Consider the following 19,185-nt stretch of genomic DNA (forward strand, 5'->3'; position numbering starts at 1 on the left):
GAATTGTTTTAAGTGTTTAGAATAGTTAGTCCTGTTTCAAATTGTCTTTCTTTTAATGACCTGGTAAAAGTTTGTTAAGCAGCCCTACGTTGTACATCTCCAGAGTGTTTCTTGCCATTGAGAACTGAAGTATTGGCTTTTCAAATGAAAAAGGACGTGTTCAACTGCAGAATTTGCTATAGTGGATCCTTCTTAGTACTTAAACAATGCATTGCAAGGATACTACTTTTTTCTAAGTTGTATTATGCTCGTGAATTAAGAGTTATTTGAAAATCTTTTATGCTATCTTTTGTTTTAAAATAGAGCGTATATTGTTATCTATGGATATATTTTTATATTTAAAGACTATTCTGACTACAGTTGTCTTTATCTGCTTCCTTCCTTCCTCTCCACCCTCCAGAGCAGTACAACCAAATATGAGGCGGTCTGCAGCTCCAAGTCAAGTGCTAGGAAATGTAGCCAAAAGGCCAAGGTTTATACCACCAGGAAAAAGTATCACAGCTTGTCTCAAGAATGAAACTAAGGAGATAGACCAAGAAATGAAATTAAAGGAGGTAAACTGAACAGTGCACTAAAAAGTGTATTTGTTTGTATACTATTGTTACTAAAAGATAGCACTCGAGCTCACCACAACAATCTCTGCTTAAATAATCGGTCTGTTAAGAATAGATTTTGATACCTTTGCTCATACTACATTTGATCTTGCTTCGCAGGTGGGTTTCTCTCTTGTGAAGTGGATACAGAAAAATGTTTTTCAGATAAATAGAAGTAATCAGTATTGAGCCCAAATACAATTCTCAGTGTAGCTGAGGTATGGATTGTGTCTTGGCATGGGCTTTGTTGGATTCAAATGTTTGGAATGCTTTGGCAAAAGCAGTTAAAAACACAGATACTTAGTAATTAAATGCCAGTACATCAAGTTGTGGTTCTGCTGTAAAGAACTTTCTCTGAAACCTTTAATATCAACCAAAAAAAGTGTCACAATTTTTTATTTTTAGCTACAAAATTCTATTGAATTCAATTCATAAACTACTTGCGCAAGTGGTGTTTAGTATAGTGTGCGTATGATTTTTGTTGTGAACACTGGGATGCATATATTTGTGTAGGGATGTATATATTTATGTAGATAGTTTGATAAGGAAGATTAGCATCTATTAAGATCCCTTGTTGTTACTCTTTTCTCAATTTCTCTTCAGCTGCATGAAGGAAATGCTGTTGTGAACTTGTTTTTCTTTTGCAGGTAGATGAGAAAGAGGGAAGTGCTTCATTGCTTTCTAAAATGTACAGCCAGAATCAAGATGCAAATTTTATACCGTCTGTGGAGTTAAGTGGAAAAATGAAGACTACAAAAGCATGTTTCAGCATTAGTAAGTGTGGCAAGGTGGAAATAAAAACACTAAATATGCCCAAAGCAGGTAAGATGCTCTTTCTTATTTACTGCTGTGCGTCATAGAAGAATTTTAAAGCTTATGAGTGAAATGCTACTTACTAAACTTTCAGGAAATAATAATACAAGAGTCATGCAATGGTGGCATTATTTGGTGTTCTACTGGGTAGAGAGTGAAAGAAACTAACTTTAAATGGTTGTTTTTAAGTAGAAAAGGAAAAAAAAAAGGTTGTAATTTTAGAAGCCAGTTGGTAGTGCTGCTATTCAGGTGAGTGTCTTCCAGAAGATTGCTATAGTCAACTCGCTCTAATCCACAGTAGTATCAAGATGAGGGTTGAGATACCCTAGAGGAAAAGTGTTGCAATTTGGAGACCTTGTTGCCCTCGTGCAGAGAATGCTAACCACTCTGAGCGGATTCACATTTTTCAGATTTCATGAGGGTTTTTTTCTTCAGTGCCTCCAGTGGGCACTCAAGGTTCAAGCGTGTGCTGCTAACTCTAGTGTAGCATCAGAGCAGAACTGTCTTTTTTTAATTCATGCATGTGCACTTACTCATTTGTGCACTTGCTCATGTTACTCTGAAAAGCTAGGTAGTGAGCACTGCAAAGATACTGAAGTGTCTGAACTGTAGCAAATGCACTGTGATGGACCTGAATGACCCTGGGGTTGAGTGTCTTCGTTTACCACTCTTCATGTGCCCTGACCACAGATAGGGCACAGGGATGTTCTGCCTGGTGTGAATGCAGGTGTGTGACCTCAGGAGCCAAGTGCATCTTGAAAGCGGTGAACTTGAACTGGGTTACTAACATAGCTGGATGAAAATCACTCTTAGACCAGCTCAGGCATTTCAACATTTGCCTTACAGTTAATTCACTGTTGTTTCCTCATAATTAATTACATTGATAATGATCTTTCTTTTTGGTTTTGGGTTAATTTAATTGATAATATTTTTTTTTTTAAAACTCCAGACTCATTACACAGAGCACTTCATGACTCCTTATCACCTTGATTCCATAATGGCTGGAATTATAATTCAGAAGGCTTTAACAAAGTTGTATTTAATTTTGTTTCTGATAAGAGTTGCTAAATCTGGAAGCCTGATAGAAGCAAAGTTGCCATAGCTCTGTGGCCCAATGTCCAGCCAATAGTGAGGCTGAGCACGTATTCTCAATAGGTGTGTACAGTGTATATATACATATACGTGTGGCTGGTGGTATAGAGAACGCAGCACTCATGCAAGTGCAAGTAATGCCAGTGGACAATTCCTGTTGCCCCTCTAGCTGATGAGGGTGAAAGTCTGTTTGTGGAGAATGCATATACATATATATATATGCACAGAATATGGATCCCCCCAATAACTGATCTTACGCAGTCTGTTCAGTAGGTGGCTCCTTCATTTGTTGAACTCCCCAGCCGCTGGCACGTGGGCATGTGGACCACAAAGGCCCACAGCTCCCAGTCCAGTTGCTGGTATTCAAACCTGTGCTCCCACAGGCAAACACACTATTGATCCCTCCAGTAACTGGTCTTAAGACACTCGGTCTACTTAGTAGCTGGCTCCTGGATCCATTGGTCTCCCAGTTGCCTTGTGCACAGGAGAAGCATTCATATGAACGTGTCTCTCTGGTAGCTAGACATAGCAGTAGCCAAGCCTGAGATTTCCCGGTCTCTCCAGTAACTCACGTGAGTTTCCTGGTTGCTCCAGTAGCCAAATCTCAGACCCTCTGGTCTCTTCCAAGCCTCTTATCCTGTTTGCTAGCTAGTGCAGCTTGGTGTTTGCCAGTGGTCACACACATATACCCGGGCAATATGCATGGGCTCTGACCTCCTGCTTGCTGGCACTTCAGGGACCTGGGCCCTGACCTGTGTGTGGTCCAGCTCCAGCTGCTGGCAGGTACAATTCATACACACTTATGTAGGCAGAATAAGTCTCGACCCCAGGAAAATATATTTAGAAATGTAGTTTAATAAGATGGGACAGACTGTGGCAATAGGGTGCAGAGCATTCTGGACAACCGTACTCACCAGTCACCTGTTTAAAGCTGGCCCCTTTTTTCCCCTGTATTTTCCCATGCTTGTTCCGTCCTGAACTACCTTCATCTGCCCCTTTTGCCTGTATATACAGCCATGCTGTATTTCCAGATGCTCCTCTAGCAGCTTATTAGTTCCAGGGCCCAGAAGGGAGCAATTCCTTTCATTCTGTAAGGTGCTCTGGAAAAGCCCTTCCCACTGACTCTTCTTGTTGGGTTTCGCTCCCCAAAAATGGGGGTTGGTCAGTCCCCTGTGATAGCCCTGAGAGGATGCTGCCATTATCATGTTATGTGATCCAGAGTATATGCACTCTGTTTGGCAGATCTAATGGGGAAAAATTCAGCCTCCTTGTATGTCTGAAGTCCCTCTGGTCTTATGGCTTTATCTGCTGCATGCTGTAATTTCCAGCCGTTCTGATGATGCTCATACTTGCAGAAAATTTTCCGTGTGTATGAGACAAGTTGTTTAAGTGGTCCTGCTTACCTATAGGTCCTATACCCTACAGGTACATCTGCAAAAATTTGTGTCTGCTGGTTCTGTCTAGCAGTGCACTTGCAAGATAGCTAGTGGATTTATTTCCAAAATAATCTGCCTGTGGCCTGGAGGGCAAAAAATATTGTGAAGTAGAAAAGATACTAAATGCTTTTTCAATGTAATGAATTCTGGGTGTAGCTGGTATGTGTTCGCTGTGATGACTTTAGAAGAATAACCAAAAAGTTGTGGAGTGAGACTGGGTGATCTATTTCTGTTCATGTGCTGCTACCCTTCTGAGTCATTTTGTGCCAAAGCTTGTAGAATGGGGCTAACCGTGCAAGGCTTTGTAAAGCTACGATGAAATGTGGTATAAAATAAGGATGTCTAATGTCAGTGTTAATTATGGTCATCAGGTTCACTGGTGATGCAAGCACTGTCCTGTGAAAACAATCTTGCACTGAGGCTCCGTTAAATCTTAAGTAATTTCTTAATAACTTAGATTTTTCCAAGACAGCTTTTGCCCTTTACGTCACTTTTGTCTGCTATTCATTACAGCTAATGTAGCAATTACGTAGATTGTGTAAACCATAACCTCCTTTGTAGTGTGAAATGAAATTGTTTTGTAAAAGCTGTTTTTGGTATGAAGTTCAGAAGTAATGGAAACCAGTTGTGAAAGCCAGAGTCAGTTTGGGTTTTTTGTTGTTATTAATATTGTAATGGAATTATCTGACTGCCATTCTCTTTAGCCAAAGATGACTTCTCTGACTTCCCTGACTTCCCTGTTAAAGGGGCATTAAAATAATTTAAAGATTGAAAAAGTCTGTGTGTATGCATTATTTTGGTTTATTGTCTCCGTATCATTTAATGCAGATAATAAACTGTTTGTTAGCTTTATATCATGCTTAAAGCTGCTGTGTTTGGGTTTCCAGTGCAGCAGTGGAATGTGTAAATAAATACCCCAGTTTCCATTGAAATTCTTCTGAAACACCTGTGGGCCATTGGACAACTGCGCTGTTGATAGAGCTAATCTTTCTGAAACCCAGCCCTGAAAAGGCTGTGCATTCTTTCAAAAAAACTTATCTGACACATGGTGTCCATTTCCTGGAGCTGACAAATAAGATTTTGATTAGATAGCATCAATCTAAACATTATAGCATATCTGGCTTAAAAAAATACTTACTTTTCTGGGCTTCTTTTCAAAATAAACCTTTTCCTAAAATTTCACTAATAAAGTGTAAGGGAGCCTGAAATTCTATGAGATGAGTTATTTCTAAATATGTTTTAATAAGATTGTAGTAACTGTTGTTGAGTGAAACCTACCTATGTGTTCTAATGTTAAGACAGATTTGGTGATACCAGGATTTGAAGCATAAGGTATTGAACATGTTGTTCAACAGGCAGCTTGCTAATCATGATTATGAGTTGTGAATACTGGAAAATTAGGTATTTCCATAAATACATATCTTTGTTGGAAAATAAACTTTATTACTGCTTTATGAATCAGTGTTTGCTTGTTTTTAAGAGGCAAAGAGCACAGCCATCTCTTTGGTACGTTTGTTTTGTATTCGGAATACAGTACTTCTTGACACTGACAATGGATGTGTGGAGGGGAGGTGATTTATTTGACATTGTCATTAATGCTTTTTTCTCACATGCCTCCAGAGAATTCTCTCAGATAAGTCTGCTGCACACTTTTTAAAAATGGAAGTTACTTTAACATTTCTAAAATATTTAACAGTAATTGAAAATGAAAATCATAAGTGTGCTTGGAAGCATATTATGGCAGCTCTTAAAAGTGGTTGGTTTCTGCTTGTTTTCATTACGTTCTGAGGACCTATAAGCAATAACTAAAAAATACAAATAAATTGCATTTGAAGAAATGATGGGCAGGCAAATCTCTGAACTATACTTAGCATCTCCTCGGTGTTGTTGGAAAGCGGGATTGGCCACAGCTGAGGTTTTTACCTACATTGCATTCTTCACCTTAGCCTTTTAAATATCTATATTTTTATTTATATTAAAACCCATAGTTTAATTTCTGCTTGTTATCTGAATTTACAGCTTGCTTTCTGTTGGTATTTTTAATCTAGGAGAATGTTGCTCTTTTCCTCCTTTGGGCTTACTATAACATCCGTGGAAATGAATAGCTCTTTCACCTACACACATAGGCACAAGATTCTAGTTGGACTGAGATTTCATTGTTTGAACCTGGTGTAGATGAACAGAAAAGCAGGACATAGAGTCTCATTCTGTTACAGCTCACTTCTTGTTTGGTTTTTGGTTCAGGAGTGCTTTGTCTTTCATCCATCACTAACATCTATTAACGCGTCTTCCAAGAGGAACTGTGTCCAAGTCATACTGAAATACTAACTTTGAGCTAACAACGCACACGGATTGTAACTGTGTTTCATAACAGGGTTAATGTGTTCACCCTATGTCTCTCAACAGATGTATCTCAATGTTTTTCATGCCTATGATATTAACCATGTTTATTATTTGCATATAGTTTTGAATAGATTTTCTCTATCATCTCTGGGATGTTAATGTTTACTGAGTACATTGGTCTATAAGGTTTAGACTCTTTGCTCATTTAAGTCACTTTTATTTTCATAATAGGAATGTTTGTTGGCTCCTGCAGCTTTCTAGAATGTTGTTACAGATTAGTCTGATACCTCCTGTCACTTGGTATGAATAAAAACCCTCTTAACCAATTAACTTGAATATTATAAGAGAAAATTCATTTTTCATTTAGTTACAACAGTAGCAATCAATTGCCTATCACTTTTAATCAGAGGATTTAAAAATGTTATTTTCATGGTTTGTCATATTACTTGATTTCAGTCTTACTGCCTACTTTCGGTTTCTACATAATACAACTAAAAACATTCAGGCCTGACATCTCATAATGAACCATATTATTGCTAGAATTACTTGGATATCTGCAAAAGTAGAAGTATTAATTGTAATTTCTGTTATTGCATTTATTTCTGTTATTGCACTTCACAGATTGAGCTGGAAAAGATATTCCAGTCAGGAGTATTTTTACCATCTGTCTATTTTAGTGGTGGAGCTGTGTGTAGAGCTGCAGTTCAGTAGGCCCCTCAAATGTTTTTTATAAACAGTTGGTTAAGCAGTTAAGTTTTTGGGTAAAAGATACTGCATAAACATCTCTAGCTCTTAATAAGAAGTACTTGGTTGTGCAACACCTTAGTTGTACTAAGGTGGTACTGGATGCCCAAGTGCAAATAATCTATTACAGCTTTGTTTGCAAGTTAGATTTTCAAGTTTGTAAATTTTGTTATAATTTCTTATCAAAATAGTATCAAATTACTTTGCTAGCTCTTTATGACTTAAAATGATGCCCTGCTCCCTGCAGTGCTATAGACAGAATAGTCTGTAACAGTGGACAGACAAATGAATAGACAGTCTGTTTCTAAATTCAGAATAATTTCTTTACTGTTTACATGTTATCTGTACCTGTTTGATCAGTTAATCTCAGGAGATGGGGATTGGTTAAGAAAACTAGATTGATGTAAATGTATCGGAGGAGAAATTGTCTGTATCTCTGATCTGATGCTGGTCGCAGAATTCTACATTTATACATCATCCACGATAGGTATACATGCGAATTGTCACCTATTGGCCCAGTACCCCACTGCACAGCAGTTGACATGTTGCAGGTAGGCTTCTCACTGACACTTCTGTGATTATTTAGTCCTAGATGGCTTGCGTTTTCTGGTCTGCAGCTCTGGGACTCTCTGGCATCTCCTCAACACAACACCTTTTGCTTGGTGCTCCTCCTTGGGATGTGCGATGATGTCTTCTACTTTGCTGCTGGTGTAAGACCTTCCCTAGCATCTCCCCACCTGATTATGCACACTCAGGTTTCCCCTTGGCTGTGGTCATGCATTGTTTTCAGTTATGCAGTGAGGTGTTATGACAGCAATGCAGGGAAGAGCATTTTAGCAAAATAACTTTAGTACTGTCATCTTAAAGTGTTCAAAACTCTCAGGACTTAAAAAAGAAGAAAAAGAGAGGTTCTTTAGTCTGCCATAGCTTGCTCTCATGACTCTTTGGGGTTTTTTTTTTTGTTGCTGTTGGTTGTTTTTTTTTTTCTCATTTCCTCGTCCTATAGATTTGTCACCTTCTGTGCGGTAGTGCCCAGAACTATGTACTGAACACAACACTGTCCTCAAGGGCTTCCACTTCTGTGCCCAGAAGCACCAAATGCAGCAGCTATGACTTCCCTAATTTAGTTTTAAGGTCTGTCAGGGGAGAAACCATTACTGGATTGTAGCAATAGTCAGATAACTTGGAGTCAGTTGCCATAGACGGAAAGCTAGCAAAAGAATAGTGTATGTGTAGGTGATACATGAGCCTGATGAAGAAGTTCACATCCCTAACCGGTGTTAGTCATATTGAATTTGGGCTGCCCACCAGCTGAGCAGTTAGATACGCTGTGGTAGTAGAATTAGCAACCAAGAGTGAGACAGGAAGAAGGAACGTACATCAGCTTCACCACCAAAGGCAACATATCGTATAATGTTCAGCGACTGCAAAGGTGCTTTCCTGGACAGGATAGCCATCTGCAATGCAGTATAATACTGCCGTAATAATGAAGGCTGTATGTATGATCATACCTTGCTATCATGTGAATAACTAGCCTTTATGTAATGACAGATGATATAACCAGGATATTCACACATTTGAGAAAAGGGCGGTGAATTGACAGTGAAATATACTTCTCATTTGTCCTAGTTAAGTGTGCTCTGATATGTGTATTTGAACTAATGGAGATAAGGAGAAGGGAAGGAAACCAGAAATCAGAAGGTTATTACATGATCAGAAAATAAATAAAAAAGAGTTATGTTAGATGAAAGACGTCCAAGATTTTCCAAAAAGTTGGAGGGATTAAAGTGAAAGTTTTGCAGTAGTGACTTGCCTATTGAATGGAACTGTCGTTGCTTCTTTAAAATGAAAAAAATATGAATTGTTAGGTTCTTTACTTCTGAGTAGTGGTATATCCACTATTGAAGAGAGCTGTGCAGCATGGAAAGATGATAATCTTTTATGCATTCTTCTTTAACCTGTTACGTTATTGAAAATTAAAATTTGTAAACAAGAGAAAAAAAGACGTAGTCTTTCTTGTGCAGAGGCAGAGACCTAATGTTGAAACTGCGGATATAAAGAAAACTCTCCTTTCCAAGGGGGCAGCAGGGGATGTATTGGGAAATGAACTTACTATCCCAATATATTTATTATAATTTAGCTCCCAGGATGTGCAAACACGTGGCATATAGTCTGCAATATATAGAAAATGAAATTATCTAATACTGTAACTTTAAAAATCAGAAACTCAGGAAATGCTCTGTACAGAGACTATTTTCAGGGATTCAGGTTTAGCTGTAACAATTCTTTCAGTTTCCTCAACTGTTCTGCGGGAAGTTGTACACATTGTTTCTTCTTCTTTTCTTATTGATTATCAGAATTTATTATCCAGGTGTGTGTGTCTAAGGACTGAAGACTGGCAAAAGAGAGATATATGGCTATTCTGCATTTCTTGGCTGTTTGTCTTTTCGATTCTCCCACCTTATGGAAGGTCTGGATGTGAGGGATGGTTTTTTACTTCCCCAACCCTCCTTTCTCCGACAGATACAAAGGTGGACTTAAGGGAAGATGGAGAGAATGTATCTTATCAGGTGGTGGGCCAAGAAATGCCTTATTGAAGGGAACTAGGGTTTTTTGAGATATCATGAGTATTATTACAGGCTTGGCCTGGATCCCTTCAAGGAGAGTCGTCAAATCTTTCTGTTGCTATGCTCATTGTTTGGATCCCCTTTGTTGCCACGCCAGCGTAACTAGAGTGCGGTCCCAGCTTTTGGCTTTGGACTTAAGTCTTCCCCTTAAACAGAAGCTTTGTCACAATATGACTTTCCTAAACTCAGCAAGATAGTGGTAAGATGGTTATCTCACTGTCCTCAAAATATATGCTGAGCAAAGTTAGAAGAATGGAGAAAGCTGCTCCTATGTCAAATGCAGGGAATAGCGAATGGGGAAGTATTTTGAGGTTAATATTTAAAAGCGTTATCTCAAAATTTTTCACCACTCTACAAAAAGATGGGAGAATTGCAGAAACTTGGCTTCTCTTATACCGTTTCTTTTTATAGAGGCTCTCTTGCTAATGGGGATTTAAGAATTAAGCAAAATGTCCTGAGAAAATAATATTTTTAACTCTTTCTGTATTTCTCTGTATTTCTTTGTATTAAAGTTGCCTGGCGGAGAAGGACCTAGGGGTGTTGCTTGACAGCTGGCTGAACATGAGCCAGCAGTGTGCCCAGGTGCCCAAGTAGGCCAACAGCATCCTGGCTTGTATCAGGAATAGTGTGGCCAGCAGGAGCAGGGAAGTGATCGTGCCCCTGTACTGGGCACTGGTGAGGCCACAGCTTGAATACTGTGTTCAGTTTTGGGCCCCTCAGTACAAGAAGGACATGGAGTTGCTGGAGCGTGTCCAGAGAAGGGCAACAAATCTCGTGAAGGGTCTGGAGAGCAAGTCTTATGAGGAGAGGTTGAGGGAACTGGGGTTGTTTAGTCTGGAGGAGGCTGAGGGGAGACCTTATGGCTCTCTACAACTACCTGAAAGGAGGCTGTAGTGAGGTGGGTGTTGGTCTCTTCTTACTGGACACTAGAGATAGAACAAGAGGAAACAGCTTCATGCTGCATCAGGGGAGGTTTAGACTGGATATTAGGAGAAAGTTCTTCACTGAAAGAGTGGTCAGGCATTGCAACAGGTGGTAGAGTCACCACTCCTGGAGGTATTTAAAAGATGTGTAGATGTGGCTCTTCAGGGCATGGTTTAGGAGGCATGGTGGTGTTGGGTTGACGGTTGGACTTGATGATCCTAGAGGTGTTTTCCAACCTTAATGATTCTATGATTCTCAGGGGCTTCTGATAAGTCATCAAAAAGCTTATTGGGAGAGAGGATCAGAGAAGATACAAGCATGTATTACGAACTGGACACGGTTCTGAATTTGTAAAGAATGGTGCTCTTAGCTTTTCTTTTTTAAGGACATGACTTACCAAGTGAAGAGCTAATTCATGGTGCTGTATGGCCACTTAGTATTATAATTTAGACTCTTGTAGCCTTAAGCCAAACTTAGTTTGAAGGATGGTTACAGATCTGAATGCGTGGGCCCTGGAATGTCAGACTGAGATGAAGATAAATTCTTTAAAATTTGGCATGGGGTGCATTTTAATTGTCTAATTTGAATATTTCCAATTTCGTTGGGCTAAATATTGAGAGAATGCCTTACATCAGCAGAGGGGACAGAAGTGTAGTTAGCTTTTATGCTTGGAATTTTAGCTTATACGCGCTATGGAGTAGACCATGTGTAATTCAGGCTAGTGTCGACGAGTGGTGTAAAGGTAATAATTATATCATTAACTTCTGTGTTTTCTGTGCTTGTTGTAAGATACATGACCCTTGTTCTTGCAGCAGTTGCAAGAACTGTTAGATGTTAGAAGTTAGTACATGCCAGATGGTAATTGCAGAAATAGATGCAGAAAAAAGAGGTGAAGCTTCCCCTTGTTCTCCCTGCCCCCGGTGCAGGACAGAGGCTTGGAAATGTTTAGAAACAATTGTACAGGAGAGAGGAAAGGAGTGGTCTGAGAGCTTCAGGTACAGCAGGGCTAAGAACAAGAAAGTGCAAAACTGATGGTGAAAGTGTTGACAAAGGTGAGAAAAAAATCAAGTGAAATGAGAAAACTATTTGAAACACAAATGAGCTAAAAGTATTTCTAAAAAGTCTGGAGAGAATGTATTTAAGCACTGGAACTTCCAGGTGAAGTAGTCTTGCAACTTTTGGCTCAGAAAACTGTGTCATCTTCAGCCCTCTCCATAATGAATAATGTCTGCAACCCTTAGTTTTGGAGATCACCCATGAAACAACTGTCCCTATGAGAGACCTTTGGAGTTGAAAACTTTTCTCACCCACCCTTTGCTGCAGCAGGCTCTTAAGACAGGCAGATCGAATGACTTGGCACCATCTCGCTGTCGTGTCAGTAAAGAGGACTATATCATGATCTAATGGAACTTTTGCAGCCCTTACTACCTATAGACACTCTCAAGTCATCTTAGGCAGCTGCCAAATTCGTTTGCAAAACTGAGCAACTGCCTCAATACTTGCCAAATGTTTCTGCTGCCAGTGTACCCCAGTGTATTCAGTGATGTGTAACATAGCCCATTCTAGCTGCTGAATTTTTATAGTTTCTCATAAGCACAGGGGTATCAGGGTTTCACTTCAGCTTTGATTCAAATCTTGCAATCGTCCTCTTGTTCTTATGATTTTCAGGCTCCTAGGTGATTGCAAATGCTAAACCCAGGTCTCTGCAGAGCGAGTTTGCTTGCACATTATTAACAAGAACAGATGTCCTTCAGACTCATTCTGGGGCTACCAGTTTGTGGGCAGAGCACCTTCCTAGGTGCTCTGTTGATTTGGTATTTTTTGCACTAGAAGGTGCCAGTCTGAATCACTTAAGCCAGTGTCATTCCCTTCAACATTCAAGTTTGCTGTCTGATCTAAACTACATCTTTTAAGATATGTTCTTTCTTAAGGCATCCTTGTTCTTCCTTAAGGCATCCTTAATTATCTCAGATGTTTTTTATCTCTGAATTATGTACTATATAGTGATTTTTTTTTAAAGTCTGTCATGGACAGATTCTTTTGAAGTTCTGCATGACAAAGGATCCTTCCTTTCTCTATCCAGGATGCTCCCCTGATTTAAGACACTCTCCTTTACAGGGTGTTCTGTCTCATAATGTGCCCAAATTTACATAGGCCACTTGATGCAGCTATTGGCCATGATACAAATTTGTCAGTTGTAAAATTTGGGCCCACTGAGCTTTTTCAGCAATTCATAGTCATTTGGCTACTTTAATCCCTGACTGCATTATAGCTGTGATTCATTCATCTCTTGATAGCTCTCCAGGATGCACTATTTGTATAATTTTTTTGGTGTTAATTCTAGACTATTCAATGGCAAAAACCTGAACTTCCCTCTTACCCGTAGCTTTGAGTCTTATTTCCCAACTGCTGAAGTTCTGCAACCTTAGCAAGGGGCTGTTGCTTGTTTTTTTGAATAATCATGCTAATTTTTCTTTCCCTAGAAAAATACTCTCATCTGCTCTCACAGCTCCCATTTTTCAACTTTTAAATATGAAGATTTCATGCACCTGAAAAGTGGGTTTTTAAATATTAACATTTAAATTGGGAAGCATTTGTGTTTTTTTAAAGCAAAGAATTGAACAAATTAAAATAAATGCTGAATCCAAGACCTTTTTCTTTTCAGAATTCTGAGTAGATTAGTGAATTCCACCTAGAAAATATGAAGGTAAAATGAGCTGTACCTTGTGCATAGGATTAAAACAGGAGGTATAGAAGGCAGTGATGTGGTGGGTGCATGTATGACTATTTTCTTCAGCAGCGACCAGATTTCCTCCCCCCTACCTATGGTTTGTTGTCCCCTCAATTATGCTAATACAAGGTTTTGTAAGGTGCATTGCAAACCATATTCCCGAAGTGATCTTTTTCAGTATTTCTTTTGTGTGAGTTATTTGTCCTGTGGCATACTGCATCAGGGAACTGCATCAGGGCGGTTAAAACTAACTCAGCTCAGAAAAAAAATTATTAATTTGCAGGCCAATCAGTTCTCTGATCTGACTTGCTGAAAAGATTTGTGAGTACTCATATCAGCTCAGTGAAGGGGCAGGAACATGACAGGGTTGGGGGGGAGGCAGAAATTCCTGTTTTGGCAATGTTCTATATGTATGTTGATTTAAACGAATTATTAAACTTCGTGCTTGGCAAAAAAAACCAACCCCCCCCCCAAAAAAAAAAAAACAACAAACCCTACCAACCAACAAAACAACCCAACAAAAAAAAATATTGATTAGTCTGTAGCTGGATCATCTCCCTGAACTGGCTGTGCACTGAGTTGCATAAGTGCTAGTGTTGGTGGAAGGTGTAGGATGAAGTGTGGACTGCGGCAATGTTTTTCCTTGTAATTGTATTGGAACTACACCTGTTGTTTTAGCTCAAAGAAGTCTATATGTAGCATTAATAGCCAGGCTTCTCACCTTCTGTGATTTCTCATCCAAGTACTGATATGACCTTAGGCTGATGAGCAGAGCTATTTTAAAAAGGGAAGAAAAAATTTTAAATAAAGGGAAAATCTTGGTTGGCAGCCAGCTTCATTTTTACAAGGGTTATTTTACACTCCTGCAGAACAATATGTAATTCAGACTGATTCCTTCAGGCACTTGCTCAAAAGAAATCTTTGTAGCGGTATTTTGCTATAATTGCCTTAGTGTGGAAACCTGGTCTCTCTAGCAACACCCAGCAGTAAGGTGATGAAGTAATACAAGTTTAAATAGGTGTACCTTAGGAGTTGCTGCATCTGGTAGCCCAGTATGGAGGACACCGCTTGCAGCTCCTTGTGGCAGGCCTGGCCTGCAGTGAGGCTGAGGATGTATTCCCAAGAGGAAAACACGCATGTGAACACACTAATACATGTATATAGATATATGGCCAGCCATATGGAAAACACAGCACTTACACAAACACAAGCAGCATCGATGGCCTCATCCTTTCCCTTCGCTGGCTGGGATGAAAGCCTGTTTGTGGAAAATACATATGTATACAATACGGATCCCTTCAGCAAGTGTCCTGAGACTCTTATACTGCCCAGTAGCTGGTCCCTGGATCCCCTGGTCTCCCAGTTACCTCACAAACCTGCACTGGGTCTCTCTGGCAGCTGGTCCAGGTTTATGATCTTACCAGTAGCCAGTCCCCAGGTGCCCTGGTCCCTCCAGTAGCCAAATCTCAGACCTTTTGGCCTCTCCAGCATCTGGCCCAGGCTCATGGTCGCTCCAGTTCTTGGCTCCCAGGCCTTTTATCCAACTTGCTGACTAGTCTGGCTTGGTGTTTGCCAGCAGTCACATGCTGCCGTAGGTATGCAGGCAGTATGTGTGGGCTCCCAAGCACCTGGGTCTCTGGGACCCGTGGTACAACTCCAGGTGCTAGCATGCACGCATCTGTGCAGTCATGCACGCATCCATGCAGTCATCCGCGCTGAGTAGAGATTCCCCTCACCCAGGAAAGTAGTTACAAGTGTAGTCTAACAAGATAGGACAAGCTGCAGTGATCAGGTGCAGGACATGGCTGGACAACTGTACTGAGCAGCCACCTGTTCACATGCATGTGGCACCTTTTATCCCTTTTCCCCCCGGTATTCTCCTATGCTTGTTCTGTCCCAAACAGAGACAGAGCAATCTCTCCCTTTTCCTGCCTTTGGTTCTTCCTCTAAATATTCTGTACTATGCCTTCTGCAATCCCAAAATACTCTTGCTGGCATCTCATACCCTATGAGTCCCATACCCCAGTGGGCAGTAACCCCCCTCCCGCAGTCTGCAAGGTGATCTAGAGTGAGCCTCTCTCGTGGCTGCCTCACCCCGTCCCACTGGGCTGCTCGTGTTTCTGACAGCCCTGGGAGCAGCCGGGCTGAGGGCTCAGTTTCTTTCATTTGGGTTATTGAGGTTCCCCTGCCTGACACTGTTCGTCTGTGTTCTTGGTGGGGAGAAGCCTTCAGTCACACAACCTAACACTGACTTCTTTCTTTTTGTCACTGAAAAGTCAAGAGACTGGGCTCTGCACAACTGCTTCAACATCAGAGGGTACAACGTAGGGCTGCCTGTGACTTGACTCTGATACTGCCAGCAGCCTAAACTATCTGAGGCACGTTCTTTTTTTATATTTATTTTTTGACAGTTACTAAAGAACAACCAAGTGCTTCAATTACATTAAAAAAAAAAAAAAAAAAGATAGCCACCAGCTTTCTACTCAGTGTTAGTGAAGAGCAAGGCGTGGGGAAGTAGAGAAGGATTAGGTGTTTAAAAGTGAAGGTTTTCATACAGTGCTTCTAACCGCACAAGTATTTTGTTTCTGCACTTCTAGTGTAATGGCCTTCAGATTATAAAATGCTTCATTTAATTTTGCCTTGAAAGCAATTCCGGCAAAGTGGACTGGCCGCGATTGTTAGGTGGTGCGGACGAGCCGAGTCTCAGAAATGGTTCCAAATGTACTTGTTATTCTAGATGCTAATTGATTTTTAGCAGTTAAAAGTCTCCCTTTGTTTAGTTGGAATTTGTTTTGAATACAGGTTGTGTCTGCTTTGGGTGTTTTCCCCCCAGAGCAAACAAGTTTATACCTAGATCTTTATAGCCTTAAGATATTTCAAACTATAATTAGACTTCTTTCACCCCCCTTCCAGGCTCCCTTCTTTTCAAGGCTGAACATGTTAAGCTTGAAGCTGTTGCCACTATCTCAAATGGTGTTTGTTTCCACCCTCCGGACTCTTTCAGTCACGCGCCTCATTTTTCAAACTTAGGTTTTGCTTTCTGTATTTGAGAGTACCTTTCCTTACATCTGCAGGCTTTCCTTTCTCCAATTCATTGAATTAGCGTAGACCGCAGAAATTTAGAGCCTTGCGTGCGTTTTTATGTGAAGACTCAGTTTAAGGCGCTATGTTTTTGAGCAAACATTAGAAACGCACGCACATAGGCTGTACATCTTGTTAATAAAAATCAGATTTTTATCCTGAAAGGACGCCTGGAAGTATTATTGTAAAAGTAGGTTGTTTCCTGGTGGATATTATGAAAACCCCCAGCATCCACACGCTATAATGTGCTCCGTAAATCTGTCACGACTGACCGTAGCCCTCACTGCGGGCAGCCCGGGCCCTGGCTCCTGCCGTTACCCCCTCCCGGCGGCCCAAGGGCGACGGCCCAGGCGCCGAAGGCAGGCGTGCTGTCGCAGGGCACAGCTGCGGGCCCAAGTTCTAACAATAAAAAGCCGATTCCTCCCGGGCTCGCCGGCGTGTTCCCGGCGGCTGGGCCGCCGCGGGAAGCGGCCTCTTTAAGAAGCCCCCGTGTAGGTAGCGGGAGCGAGCTGCCAAGTGTAGGAGAAGCTCAGCTTTACTGCGAAGCCCGCGCCTGAGTGTAACCTAACCGGCTGGAGGCTCCGCCGCCCCTGATTGACAGCAGGACCAGCATTATGCAAATGGCGCAGGCGAGCGCGGCGGCGGCTGCCGGGGGCTCTGTGAGGGAGCCGGCTCCGGCTCCGTGAGGGGAGCGCTCCGCGCCCGCCGCCCGCGCCTCCCGCTCCCTCTAACGCTCAGCGCGTTGCACAAAGCAATTGTTGCTTTTTTGGGGGACGTCGTTACACGTAGAATCATCTCGAGCGCGGTTTCAGTTTGAGATACGTGTGAGAGAGCTAGGGAGATGTGTCAGAGCTTGTTACTCAAGCTAAATTAGGTAATTTTTAGCTGGGTAATGTGCTAATCTTTAAACCTTTGTGTTCTTAAATCCTGCGTGTGTTTGGTCTCTTCATACAAAAGTGTATTTTGCTTGTTTCTTCTCGTCTTCTTCAGTCTGAAGCCTTATGTAGGTCAGGCTTGGCTTAAGCAGATTTCCTGAACCTGCGTCAGCTTAAGCTGAAGGAATTTTAATAAACCCTCCCTTGTAGGCGTGGGCCTAAATGAGACTAGCCTAGTTAAGCCTGATCTTTTTCTGTTTGTGAAAAAGAGCTGAGCAGAGCTAGGGACTGCATGGTGGCTTCAGAAACGGCTTCCTTAATTCAAAGATAACAATGGTTGGGAAGGCCAGATCTTCTAATTTTACCTTATCTGAAAAGCTTGATTTGCTAAAACTCGTGAAGCCGTACGTTAAAATTCTCGAGGAACATACCAATAAGCATTCTGTAATAGTGGAAAAAAACAAATGCTGGGATATCATAGCTGATAACTACAATGCCATCGGAGTAGATCGCCCTCCTCGTACTGCACAGGGCCTGCGCACGCTGTACAAGAGGCTCAAAGAATATGCCAAACAGGAGCTGTTGCAGCAAAAGGAGACTCACTCAGATTGTAAAAGCAGCATTTCCGAGCCAACCAAGAAAGTTGTGGAGATGATTCCACAGATTTCCAATGTGTGTTTAAGGGACAGGAGCGGTGTTCAAAGGTGAGACGATTCTTTTTATTTTTGTTACTGAATGAAAATTATGGCGCCTCCTATCTACTCTGTAACGCTTTGCTTGTGTTCAGGCTCCGAAAGGAAGTGTTAATCAGAGAAAAGCCCCAACTGGGGAACAATGACAAAATAATACTGCTTTTGTTTTATGGGAAGCTTTATGGTGACTTAGCACTGCATTCATTTTTTCAGGTCTTGTTCAAAGCCTGTTTCAGAGTCTTTGTCATACTCTGGAAAGTGAGGGTTAAGAGAGAATCAAAGAGAAATAGTAGCTCCAACCTCTACCCCTCCCCTACCTTTTAATAGGCAGATTATTCAAGCACTGGCAAAGTGATGGCTATTCTCCTCCATTTAAGGTAATACTGCAGTCATTTTGCAACATATGGCACTATTACCAGTTTATAAAAGATTTTAAATAAAGTTAGTTCACAGAGCTAAGAAACCTTACCCATACACCTTTTTTCTGTAATTTACTCTGATGTTTGCATGCTATGTTTTAACCAATCCTAATCCTTTTAAAAAAAAATTGACTTCCCAGACCACAGTGCCTTTGTGAGTGCAAACGTTTTTTTAAATTATACTTTTCTTGTATTGATGGTGGTTCCCTGAAACTGCAGCAAAGCTAACTGCAGTCTAAACTCCAAGCAGTTCTATATCATACGTTCGGTAGTTTAAATACAGAGGAAAACTGAGAGGTACAGCACTAGGAGTTTTCTTTTTTTTGTAGGATTTTTTTTTTAACTGCTCAGTAAAGTGAGACACACTGTCTAGATTTGAGCCAGACATAATACAGGCAGGCAGCATGCAGGCTTTCTCCCACAGCTGGCTAATGCCCCTCATATCTGACTTGCAACACTCTGCTGGTTCTGTATTGGTCCTTGAGGGATCAAAAAATGCCTGGGTCAGGTTTTGGTTCCTCCAGATACAAAAACTAAGCCAGGGAGGAGGGGAAAAAAGGTCAAATAACTCCCCAGCAACCTTGAGAAAGCTCTGATTTTTCTTATTTTCCCAAGCAGATTAATGGGAATCTAACTTTCCGTATTTTAATCAGATATACTGATAGTCACTGCAGCAGCGTAACACTCTAAGAAATGCTGGCATGCGCGCACACGCTGGATTGGATTCACAGTGCCACTGGTTGAACTGAATGGTAACAATTGTCTAAATCCCAACATGCCAGATGCTCTAAAAATATGCTGTTGTGGGTCCTTTG

At 41.1% G+C, this 19,185-nt stretch overlaps 2 protein-coding genes across 3 annotated transcripts in view; both read left to right on the forward strand.

Annotated features, from left to right (window-relative positions):
* The first annotated feature begins 379 nt into the window (after window positions 1-379).
* RAD54B (RAD54 homolog B) overlaps window positions 380-19,185 on the forward strand; it is a 63,936-nt gene continuing 45,130 nt past the window's right edge. For both annotated transcript variants that reach the window (XM_064442401.1, XM_064442402.1), the window contains exons 1-2: window positions 380-554; window positions 1,241-1,415. In XM_064442401.1, the coding sequence (XP_064298471.1) occupies window positions 417-554; window positions 1,241-1,415 (313 nt within the window). In that variant the 5' untranslated portion in view covers window positions 380-416. The remainder of the gene's footprint in view (window positions 555-1,240; window positions 1,416-19,185) is intronic.
* Window positions 16,640-19,185, forward strand: part of FSBP (fibrinogen silencer binding protein) — a 6,027-nt gene continuing 3,481 nt past the window's right edge. The window contains exon 1 of the mRNA XM_064442407.1: window positions 16,640-17,963. Coding sequence (XP_064298477.1) covers window positions 17,593-17,963 — 371 coding nt within the window. The 5' untranslated portion in view covers window positions 16,640-17,592. The remainder of the gene's footprint in view (window positions 17,964-19,185) is intronic.

This window comes from Phalacrocorax carbo, chromosome 2 (assembly GCF_963921805.1).
Source record: "Phalacrocorax carbo chromosome 2, bPhaCar2.1, whole genome shotgun sequence".
In the NCBI taxonomy this organism is placed as follows: domain Eukaryota; kingdom Metazoa; phylum Chordata; class Aves; order Suliformes; family Phalacrocoracidae; genus Phalacrocorax; species Phalacrocorax carbo.